This window comes from Chrysemys picta, chromosome 1 (genome assembly GCF_011386835.1).
Source record: "Chrysemys picta bellii isolate R12L10 chromosome 1, ASM1138683v2, whole genome shotgun sequence".
NCBI lineage: Eukaryota > Metazoa > Chordata > Testudines > Emydidae > Chrysemys > Chrysemys picta.
Window position 1 is genome coordinate 238,914,286 of NC_088791.1, and position 12,394 is coordinate 238,926,679.

General features: G+C 40.9%; 1 protein-coding gene across 4 annotated transcripts in view; it reads left to right on the forward strand.

Annotated features, from left to right (window-relative positions):
- The window catches only part of MAP4K4 (mitogen-activated protein kinase kinase kinase kinase 4), a 249,797-nt gene that overhangs the window by 211,167 nt on the left and 26,236 nt on the right, over positions 1-12,394 (forward strand). For all 4 annotated transcript variants that reach the window (XM_008172102.4, XM_008172104.4, XM_042861149.2 and 1 more), the window contains 3 exons: positions 966-1,083; positions 1,366-1,536; positions 5,945-6,088. In XM_008172102.4, coding sequence (XP_008170324.1) covers positions 966-1,083; positions 1,366-1,536; positions 5,945-6,088 — 433 coding nt within the window. The remainder of the gene's footprint in view (positions 1-965; positions 1,084-1,365; positions 1,537-5,944; positions 6,089-12,394) is intronic.

Here is a 12,394-nt window from a genome sequence, read left to right on the forward strand (position 1 = left end):
AAACAAGCTGAGCAGACACACATTCCTTTTGTCCACAGTAACTCTGCACATACAGAGAAACACACTCACACTTTTTGATTGTTTTTTATTTGTGCCATTCTGCTTTAATGTGCAATGTTGTCACTATAACACTTAACTCACTAAACTGGCGAGGATTTTTCAGTCATTCCATCTCCACTTTTAACAGTTCATTGTTTCACTTGTCTTTCTCCCTTTTTTGTGTTTAGAATACAAAACTAAATAAAGCACCAGTGGTTATATCAACTACATATTCATAGCTTCATATCACTGTTTATTGCACCTTTCACATTAATGAGCCCCTTGTTTGATACAGGTGTAATATTTGCTATGTGAAATGATGGTGGAAGAAACTGCTGGAGCTTTCTGGCAAGAGGCTCAGTTTAAAAAAAACCAAAAGTAGAGAATTAACACGAAGTACCAGACATTGAAATTTCATTAATCATAGAAGTGAATGCCTGATCCCAGAGTATTTAGATTTTGTTGCCCAAACTAAGAGATCAAATTTAATAACATATTAAACAAGCTCATTTCAGGAGATGCGTAACAAATAGAAGTATGTAGTGGGCAGTTCACAAATAGAAAATTAAAATTATGTAATGAAGTAGTGCTAGCTTCTAATAACTTCATAAGTACCGTACATATTTTAACCGATGATAAGGTGACATTCCCTTACTTTTTGCCTGTTGTTGTGACCATTCCTCAAACATCTCCTTTAAAATCTGAGCTAATAGGGGTGAAGAACACACTGACTACATTTAGTGGTAATGTGTGAAACCTGCATCTATGGTGCCTGCCGTATGAATATAAGAAGTATAGAAGGTTGGGGATGGGTGGGAAAGGGCTTCAGAAAAAACGGTAAAATTCTGTAGTGACTTAGAAATGTTCATTGTTATCATCACTTTTTGTTGTCACTTATATTAATAAAGTTGAAATTTACATTGCAGACTCAGTCCGCTAGTAACACACTCCAGAAACACAAATCTTCCTCCTCCTTTACACCTTTTATAGACCCCAGATTACTACAGATTTCTCCATCTAGTGGGACAACTGTGACTTCTGTGGGTAAGTAATGTAGATGCAAGAAGACAACTGAAAAGAAAAAAAAGCGTTCAGTGACTTGAGTTGCTCTTTAAAGTAGTTTAGAATGTTTCCATCATGCTTGTTACTTGATTTGCATTGGATTGCATATTATTTCCTTTTTCCATTTACATTTCTTACAAAAAGAAAGACTTGCTTAATATTATCAGTTACTGTCTGGGTTATTTAATAGAAAGTATATGGTAAATATTTGGCACTTAGAAGATAGTATTACATGTACTTTTCTTTTTTTTTTTTTTCCCCCAGTGGGATTTTCTAGTGAAGCCATGAGGTCAGAGGCAATAAGGCAAGATCCCACCAGGAAGGGATCAGTTGTCAATGTGAATCCTACTAATACACGACCACAAAGTGACACTCCAGAGATTCGCAAATACAAGAAGAGATTCAATTCTGAGATTTTGTGTGCTGCCTTATGGGGTAATGTATATCTGCGTCCCTCCTTTCCTCCCCTTATTTCCTTGTTTTTCTTTTCATTTACTTGATTGATTTTATGAACTCTCTCTAAGTGCATGAAGAGTGAGAGCGATTTATACCTCAGCAATTATCCAGTGTCCAAATAAGCCATAGATTACAACACAGGGAGGGATGGAAGGTTGTCTCTTACAACTTCTTGGTGTATATGAAAATAATTTTGTAGCTCAGAGCACACCAGTATAAGCTTAATGACCTAGACTGTTCATAAATTCATTTAAGGAGCAAGGACAAATAAGTGTCTGATATTTTGGAATATCTACATAGTAATAAAAGCTCAGTCTCATGTCATCATAGTGAGATCTTGTTACTATTGTGCTTACGATGTGGCTATTCTGAGGTCTGGCTTGATGCAAGTTCTGACTGGTATATTCTCAGGATTGAATAATAATCATTCAAAATTTTGTCAATTGACAGTCTTTTCAACTTTTTAAACCTCTTTTTAGTATATGTCTGCAGCTTTTGTGGATTATGGTAATCTTGCTGTGCATTTTGGGTCAGTACAAGGTTGTTAGGTTAATGATAGATTCAAAAAGGGTATTGTATTTGATTTTGCTTCTCAGAATTCTTGCTGAGAAATCAAAGGGCTTGATTAGAAAGTATTTCATGTTATAACTTTTATATTGGTGATCTCACATCGAATCACATAATTACCTGGAGAGAATAGGGCAAGTAACTAGGCAACTTCTTCTGTTTGAGACTATGGGCCACGTTCTCTTCCAAGCTCTGCTCAGTGCATTTGGGGCTAGGATCATGGGGTGCCAATGTGCCATTTACAGTTATGGCTCTTAGTTATCTTATGCCAGAGAAAGATTGGTCTGATGCCCATTTCCTATCTTGATATGCCCCCTACACCCAGGGTGGTTTTGTAGAGGAGTCATCTCCACTGACTTTACAGTAGCAGAAAAATCGCCTGTGCCATGAGATTTCAACACTGGCCACACTAATTGCCAGAATCCTGCCCTTTTGATACTGATATCTGTTTTAATGCTTTAAAACAAAAACACTAAACAGTTATGAATGTTGAAAAAGCTGGAGGAGAAAGAGTTGGTCCTTCCCCAAAGTCACATGATTAGTAGATTAAGTGTGGGGCTGCTGTGATAGTTTCATTTACATAGCACTTTACAAGTTATGGTGTGTAGGTAAATATTGTTTGCTATTTTACAGGAGGCGCTCAGAGAAGTAAAGTGACTTGCTCAAAGTTTTTTATATATATAAAAAACAAAAACGAAAAACCTAGACTCAAAATCTAGGTCTCCTGGTTCTCTACTTGCTTCACTAAATCCCAGTTGTCCATTTGTAAAATAGGGGATAATGATATGTACTACACAGGAGGTCTGAAAACATGCATGATTTAAGATGCTGGTAGGTAGGTAGATATGTTGTTCTCATTCTGTGTATTAGGAAACTGGCTCAGCAAAGCTGTCTTACTGCAATGTTTCAAACCTGGGTGTCTGAACTTAGTGAAAGTCCTGCAGATACGCAGAACACTTGAAAATTTAGACATTTAGGTACCTAAAGATGGGTTTAGGTGTGATAGTTTGAAGTAGTTGATCTAAACAATTTGCCTGGAAAGCACAATTGTCTAGATAGATGTAAAAACAACGAGGAGTCTGGTGGCACCTAAAGACTAACAGATTTATTTGGGCATAAGCTTTCATGGGTAAAATACCCATTTCTTTAGATGAATGGAGTGAAAATTACAGATGCAGGCATAAATATACTGACACATGAAGAGAAGGGCTAGATAGATATAAGAGACCTGGATTTTAATCTTGACTCTGACACCACTTAGCTTCATCTGTTTCACTTTACATCTCTAGACTAGTTTTGCTATCTATAAAGCAAGGATAATTATATTTACTTTCTTCATGAGTACATGTTCATAAAGTGCTATATTCAAAAATAGGAGTATGGCCAGTTGTTACGGGGGGAAGAGGGGAGGGACAGGAATAGGAATGGGGGTAGAAGCAGTTCCCACCCAGTATTCATTCTATGAGGCTGTGTGTTTTTGGGGGTCTGTCACCATTCCAGCACCTCTTCATCAAACAGCTTTATCAAAGTTCACCAGTGTCAGTTTTTGCCCAAATGTAGGCTTAATATTTTTACATGCTTTGGTGTGAATAATTTTCAGTGCAAATGTATAACTTTGTGCAAATGGAAGATGTCAGAGTGAGAGGAGGGTAAAGAGAGAAAGGAGAATGAAATCACACGAAATAAATTGGGAACAAGTGTCACAAACTTCCATGCCAAACCAAATTGCCCTGCCAGTAGGGGCTGGGCCATCACTCGTGTTTAGCACTTTCATGTTTCTTTGATCTTCATATTTCATTCTTCTGTTGATTTGAAATAAAATCCTGGAGGTATTTTACAGCTATAACAAACACTTTCTTGTTAAACATTTAGGCCAAATTCATTCTGGTGTATGCAGGCACGTCTTTATTCTCAACGGATTTGTGCCTAATTACCCCTGCTAGGAGTTTGGTCCTTGCCATGCTAAGTGTGATAGTTCCTGTAAAGAGAGAGGGGTTTTTTATTGCCTTTACTAATTGTAATGAAATAATGTTTAAGGCTGTAATTTTTATAAGATTCTCTCAGGAAGTTATCTAAATAGTTAAGTTCAATGCTAATAATATAGATGGAATATCAGAGAAGTAGATGCCCAGTCACCCAATACAAAAGAAAGGCACTTTTATAATGTACTTGTGGTAGCAGGCACACTTCAAAAAATTAGAACTGCTGAGCTGCAGGGGAAAAAAATTTAGAGGTTTTCATAGGCCTGAATGCTGCAAATACAAAGACATTTTAAAGTTTAGGCATTAGTTACTGCTGGCTCACTGCCCATATCAGTTTATTTAAATGGAGAAGGGAAGGAACAACTGACTGTATATAATGGGATGTGAAATACCTGTCAGAAATACATGAAGAGTTAAAGACACCACAGAAGGATATGAGCAAGAGTTATAGGGTCCTGACACCCAAAAGGGATGGAAAAGACCTTGAGTGAACAAATTTACATGTGCGTTTACTTTTAAGCATATAGCATAACCTATACTAAGAAGCCTAAATGAATTAAGGCTCTGTTCAGAGTTCTAATGACAAGAACAAATCAGTCAATATCTGCTCTACTAATTAGTGCCATCCCTGTGCTATTGCTACAGTATGATTAGGTACTTTTCCTCACAGCTTAGACATAATGATCTGAGAGATGTAGGGAAGAATGTACCTTTTGAAATTACAAGACAGTAATCAATAAAAGCAAGGAGCCTGCTGATTTAAGGCTGTCATAGCATCTTAAAATGCTGTCCTGTTGTGTTTAGATATTGCCATAAATGTAGTTTGCAAGGCTACCCACTGTTTAATTTCTGTGTAGCTGAATCAGATCTACTGTATTAGTAGTGCTCAGTTTAGGATACAAGGCCAAATTAGTCCCTGGTGTAATTTTGTTATCACCAGTACACTTAAACCGGGGATCAATTTGGCCTACTGTGACAGCTTCTAGCTCACAATAGCCATAATTGTATAGCTTTGTGAATTTACCTGTTATTTCAACCTGTTTTATTGCATTTAAAAACAAAAGCTTTATGTTGTGATGTCTAATAAATGTTTGAGGAGGTCTAATAAAGTGAGTCACAAAATTGATTTGACTCTCATCCCTTGTGCTGTAGTTCAACTGTCCTTTTGCTCTCTTCACATAATTTGTGGCAATAGCTGTCGGTTATGGTGGCAAGGATTGAAAAATTTAATAGACATCTACTAACCAGACGAGTGTGGTGTATGTAAAGGGAGAACTATTGAGATCAAGGACAATTCCCCACTGAAAACCCTCTTTGTAATAAAGTCCTATAGAACTAGATAGGGATGAAACCAATACGGTTCTATAAAAATGAAATAGGGTTCTATAAAAAATTATTCTAAAACCCTATAGTGTTTAATGGTGATAAAGCTGTAGGTTTTTAAAACCACTCTGTAGAATTCACTCACAGAAAGAGCATTCTATTAAGTTCTATAGAATGGTTTTAAGCTGTCTTTCTCTATTAAATTCTGCATGACTTTTTTCATAAGACCCTTGCTATCTTCAGCTCTTGGGAAGTGGAGGATGGACCCTGCTCTGGAACGCTTCCTCTTGCGTATCAGCCTGTTGCTAGTGTATGTGTGATAAATTTCATGTTCCACCTACCTATCCCAGTGAGCGGGGGGTCTCTGCTACTCCACCCCTCTGCCAGGTGTGCAGATGGAATCAGTGTTGGGTTTGAATACCTAAAGCAATGTAAGTTGTTCTGTAAAGCATGACTTAATCAAAATACCTGGAAAACATGCATTATAATTTGGGTGTTTTGTTTTTTTAACCTAGGAGTGAATTTGTTAGTGGGAACTGAGAGTGGTCTGATGCTGCTAGACAGAAGTGGTCAGGGGAAGGTTTATCCTCTAATAAACCGAAGACGGTTCCAGCAGATGGATGTACTCGAAGGCCTGAATGTCTTGGTGACGATATCTGGTAATGCCCATTTTTCAATATGTTATTTCTCTGAAATCCGGACCTTGCTGAAGTCAATGGGAGTTTTTGCCATTGACATCTCTGGGCCCAGGATTTTTCAGTCTTAATGCTTTCACATTTTTTAATGCTATGAACCAACTTCCATGCAAAACACCCCAAACTGCCTGCTTTGAAGGAAATTTTTTTCACAAGTTTGGAGGATAAAATGATAAAATATTCTATTTTATTTATTTGTATTGTGTTTGGGAGAGAATGGGTGCAGGAAGTTATAAGTCCTCTTTTGAGTCTAGGTCACTAGAATAGAAAATCCGTTGCAGAGTGCAGATGTAGGCAGCATGGAAGGACGGGGAGGAAGGGCAGCAAAGATGGGCATGGTTAAGTTACTGGTACGATGGAGTAGATGGATGTCGCATCTGGATGTGTCTTTACTTAGTGAGACTGTAGCCCATTGATCGAACAGGGAGAGATACGGCCATTCTTTAAATAGTTCACACTTTAACATGTCCTAATGAATAATGGTTTCTTACTAAAGCTGGGAACTCCAAACACTTTGGGCTCCAAGGGGCTATTTAAAAGGGCTACTTCATTTATTACACAATTTCACTGAGTTTAAAGCAAATGGTTCTTACAGATCGGTTTTTAGTCATCTACCTTTCTCCTGTATTTTAACTTTTGCCATGCTCTGTTGTATGAAACCCCGGGTCATTTAGGGCTTCACACAGTGGTCACTATGTTGCACTCCACAGGCACTCAGAACTGGTGGCAGCAGGGATAGAACTTTGATCCTTCTGCTCCAAGAACATAGACCCCTAACATTGGAGCTAAAGGAGACTCTCCATTATGTATTAACTGTCTAGGTTCTGCAATACACAGTGGAGCAGTTTCTGGTACCATTGGCTAGAAGATAGTGGTACACATAGACCCTAGCTAGCTCAGTGCAGTATGTGAGTGTACATGTTTGTTATCTAAAGTACCACCTTTGTGCCAGTGTAGTAAAGCCCGTTGCTGCATTTCCATTTAAACACACCTGTAATATTTTCATCGGCCATAACTCATTTACATTTCACTTATGGCTGACGACTGAATTACAAAAAAAGATTAAACTAGGCACTTAAAAAACCCTATACCTTTATAATGTACAATATTTCATGATAGCTTCCAACATGCTCCCTGGGTATCTATTTGAATGACACCATTAAATCGTCTGATGCAGTGTATAGTTCAATAGACTTGTAAACAAAGATACCACCTAACCCCGCTTATGTAATGTCCATTAGTTAATGTATCCCACGTTGGTGACGAAAATCTGTGGCTAAATCTCATGTGAAATTCTTTTAGCTTTGTTTACAGTTGCGTGAGTCACGATTCAAATCCCTGACACGTCCAGTTTGTTTCCTTCAAGAATATTGCTTCCTCTATTCAGACACGTTACATTAACCCTGAAGAAATTGATTGAGCTGTAGCTGGCTTATGCCTTAAGCACTGTCCTCTATCCTGGGTTTTACAGGAGGTCACCAGAGTACAGTGAAAAGGGAGGGTTTCTACCCACAGAGGCTGCATCTACATTTGGAGCTAGGGGCTGATGCCCAGCTTGAGTAGACATACTTGCGCTAGTTCTCATCGGGTTAACACGCTACAAATAGTAATGTAGCTACAGTATCTCAGGTAGCAGCAATGGCGGCATGGGCTGGCCACCCTGAATACATACCATGGGGTCCAGATGGGTTTGTACTCAGGGCAGCTAGCCCATGCATTTGCTGCCCATGCTATCACAGCTACCCTACTATTTTTAGCATGGGAGCTCGATGAGAGCTAGCAGAGATTCTGGCCCATGAGATGACTTTGTGGGGGAAGCCTACTGTCCTCTTTCTCCCAGGTCTCCTGCCTGCTATGCTCTCCATCCCATTCTTCCGCCCCTCCTCCCACTCCATCACCAGTTCCTGGCTATTCTGAGCCTGAGCTTTTCCTTGGGTATCTTTCCATTCCCTATTTAAGATGTTCTCTTTGCCTACATCACTCTGAGCAAATGGAAATGTTTAATTTTAACCAAACTTCTCCCAACAGTTGGCTTAATGGGCTTAGTCATGTAATTGTCTCTTTGGGGTTTGATGTGGATTTGTTTAAAGGAACTTCACTTTAAGCAATGTAAGTACATAAATAACTGGTCCACAATATGTTTAAACACCTTTTTCAGGAAATAAATATGTGATGGTAAAGTTTGAAAAGCATCTCCGCCATGTTTGAATGAATTGCCTTGCAGGAGGATTTTAGGAGGAAAATTTAATAAAATTACATCAACATCAAATGTAATTTGTTTTTATTTTTCAAAACTGTAAATCTTTAGCTGATGTGTTTACTACTTTCATGAAAAGCTGAAAAATGAATTGCTTAGATGCTTTTATTTTGTTATTGTGACACTCAAAAGAGTTTTATGCAAGTTGACAAAAGCAAGTTGCAGGTCCTTAATCTGTTAGAAGGCAAAGATGTATCAGATGCTCAGATACTACAGTGATGAACATCTAAAAATGGCTGAAAACAAAGTAAATAATTCAGCAGTAATAAAAGCAATCACTTGTCCTTACAGAGCACATTCCTAGGGATTTTACAAATGTTAATGAACGGTTGCAGCACCCCAGGGAGATAAGCCAGAATCACAAATAAGTGGAGCTAGTTGAAACTTTCCTGTATTACAAATAAGGAAAATGTTGCATATTAAGTGATTTGAGTTTAATCTCGCAGCAAGCCTGTGACAGAGCCAGAAATAGAAATCAAATCTCCTGACTTCCAGTCGTACACTTCAACTGCTAATCCATGGTGGTGCTCACAAGAAATTATGTTTATATTCAAGGGCCAAAACAGAGTTTTTGCAATTGGCAAAACCCCCAGATTTTTTAGAACAATTTACAACTTTAAACCTAAAAGACACTTCCTAATTTTCTCTTTATTCTTGGTGCTCCATTTCTGTGGATGCTTCATAGGGAATACGCCAATTATAATTGAATCTGTCTGTGACAACAGTGTCAGATCAGTTTACTTTGTTTAGCAGTTGTGTAAATACATGCATAGGCACATTTATGTAACTAACCTTGTATGTCAGAGTGGATGCATACTGGAAGGCAGAGGAGTTTCCTGCCTGTCGTGTGATTCTTTCTTTTGTCTAGACTGCAACGATTTAAAAAAAAAATTCCTTTTTTAAGCTATTTCTGGTTTTGAGAAACTCCCTGTGCTTGCTTATCTTGTGGCCAGATATGAATAAAGAATCACATACTGGGAAAATCCATCTGTATCACTTATTACTGGTCTTTGGTGAATTTTAGTAAATGATGGGGAAAGAAAACCAAACCATGTACTCTGGGAGTAGGTGTGTTTTTCACTGGTTTTCTTTAGGAGACTGTTGATTGTTACCCACTTTAGCCAGATTCCATTTAATCCTCTAAGAGATCTTGCAGCCTGGGGGTTCAGGCTGTTACAGTGGTTTTAAACCACTTGTTACACCATCCTGGTCTGGGCTGCTCTCGGGACTGGAGAGGACTCCAGTGTGACTTAGACAGGTCCCCAGGGCCATCTAAGTTACAGCAGCCTCCCTGGGCTGCCCACTGGGCTATGACAATGCCCAGGATCTCTGCAGTACTTTGTGCCTTGGCTCCAGTCTCTACTCCAGGGCTTCTGAAAGGATTCTCTAGAAGCAGCCTCACGGCTGTGTTCACAGTGCATGTGCCAGAGATAATCTTCCCTCAGTCAGATTTAGGGCCCCTAGGGCTACTTTACACCACTCTAGCCCTTTTATTTGGTGTTCAGGGTCTGGCACAGAGGTGAGGGGGCCGCACCCTTAATATTTAAAGAGCCAAGCTTAGTAAAGCGTGCCATTAAGTATTCCCTCTCCTCTCCCCCAAAAATGGTTAATCCCCAATGTAGTCTAACCCAACTGAAGCATCTGTCCTTTACTCAGTTAGTTCAAATAGATGTGAAAAAGTAATACGTTATGAGCTATATCCACAAGTGGCTGTTCACAATCAACACTATTAATGTAGCTATTTGGGACCTTTTGCTTATTCATACATACATTTATATGACTACACTTTTTAATGGGATTTAGAGAGAAAGCTCTAATGGCAACTTTCCACTTGATGGATTTTTAACAATCAGAAATCCCAGTTATTGTAACTGAACTGTTTGCTGCAACCAGTAAACTTCAAACAGGGAGACTGTATCATGCATACATATGAAGTGGCAGTGAATTTCCTAATCCTGAATACTTAATTTTGTATCTGTAATAATAGTTTTATAGCATAGGGCTTTTAAAATTAATTTATAGATATTGTAGTGGAAGGACTCATAATGTACTAGATACTTCTCAAGCACAGAGGGCACAGATCCTGTGCCAAAGAGCTGTGTTGTCGGGATGGTCTATACCAGGGGTCTCAAACTCAAATGACCATGAGGGCCACATGAGGACTAATACATTGGCCCGAGGGCCGCATTACTGACACCTCCCCCTCCGCCGCCACTCCACCCCTTCCATGAGGCCCCGCCCCTGCCCTGCCTCTTCCCACCCCTTCCCTGCCCCCATTCCAACCCCTTCCCCGAAATCCCCACCCCAACTCTGCCCCCTCCCTGCCCCCAGGGAGTGCAGGAGGAGTGGGGTGTGGTGGGGGCTCAGGGCAGGGAGTTCGGGTGTGGGGTGCAGGAGGGGTGAGGGATACAGCAAGGGGTCAGGGTGCAGAGTGCGGCAGGGGGATCAGGGCACTGGGTTGGAGTGCAAGAGGAGTGTGGGGTGCGGCAGGGGGTTCAGGGCAGGGGGTCGGGGTGCAGGAGGGGTGCAGGGTACGGCAGGGGGTTGGGGTGCAGCATGGGGCTCAGGGCAGTGGGTTGGGATGCAGGAAGGGTGCGGGGTGAGGCAGGGGGTTGGGGTGCAGGGGGTCGGGGTGCAGGGTGCGGCAGGGAGTTCAGGGTAGGGGGTTCGGCTGCAGGAGGGGTTCAGGGAGCAGGATCTGGCCCAGCACGTACCGGGGGCAGGGCAGGCTCCCTGCCTGTCTGCCCTGCCCCCACAAGAGGCTGGAACGTGGGGAAGGGGGGTGGAGGGGCTGTGTGTTTCTGTTGCTTGAGGCACCGCCACCAGCAGCTCCCATTGGCCGCGGTTCCCTGTTCCCGGCCAATTGGAGCTGCTGGGGGCGCTGCCTGAAGCAACAACCACACACAGCCCCTCCGCTCCCCTTCCCCATGTTCCAGCCTCTTCCCGGAGCTGCGCAGGGCAGGGCAGGCAGGCAGGGAGCCGCTCTGGTAAACACTGGGGGAGGGCAGGGGGATTGTGAGGGGCTCGCGGCCGCGGGCCGCGTGTTTGAGACCCCTGGTCTATACCAGCAACCTGAATGGTACATGACCTCCTTCTGTAGACCCTGCTGTACCGAAGCATAGTAGGGATAAATTAAGGACATTACCCATAATTTCATTACTTTTTTCAGTATGTTTTGGTTCGATCAAAGCAGAAAGACCTTTTAAAAATGAATATCGGTTCTAAGTTATGGTATTTTAGATGAAATTCTTCTTCATACGCTTCAACTCAGTGAAGTTAATTGGTCATCTCATTACATACTCTCCCTCAACATCCTCAAAAAATCATTTTAAAAGCTTGTTCCTGGGATATCTTGTTTGCCCAAAGCAAATTTTCATGGCCAACAATATAAATTTATGACAAAAAAGATTAAACTTAATGTTGATTAATGTATAGAATGGTAGTGACCCACACTATGGCACTGTAGTGTGTGATCTGTCCGTGCATATATGGTTGCTTTTGGACCAAGAATCTTCATGTTTTTTATACTTTGCAGCATGTTTCTCCTGTGGAACCTATGGTAGACGATATAGTTCATGGGTTCTCCTTTTTTCCCACAATATGGACCCACATCATAATAGAGAGAGTGCCTTAGGAACCAATTCCATTGACTATAATAGAGACCCACTACGACTACTCTCTCTATTCCAAGTCCTGTCAACCCCCTGTCTCATCACAATCACACAACTTCCCTCTCTCAAATGCCTATGTGGAGTAGTGGTATTAATGGGAAAACATTTAATTGTGTGTAACTGTTCTTCTGGTAGGTGTGGTCCATGAGAACTCCTAGTGGAAGCAGAGAGCCTACCTCCTCTTTGTTTCTAGCTGTATTTATGGGCCTGCACTTACTTCTTTACAATGAAACAGCTGGAAGCAAGGAGAAGAAGCCAGGACTAGAAGAAGCAGTAACTTGCCAGCTCTTCACAGATAATATAGCAAATGCTGTATAGCCTCGCAGTGGTTCATTGAACATT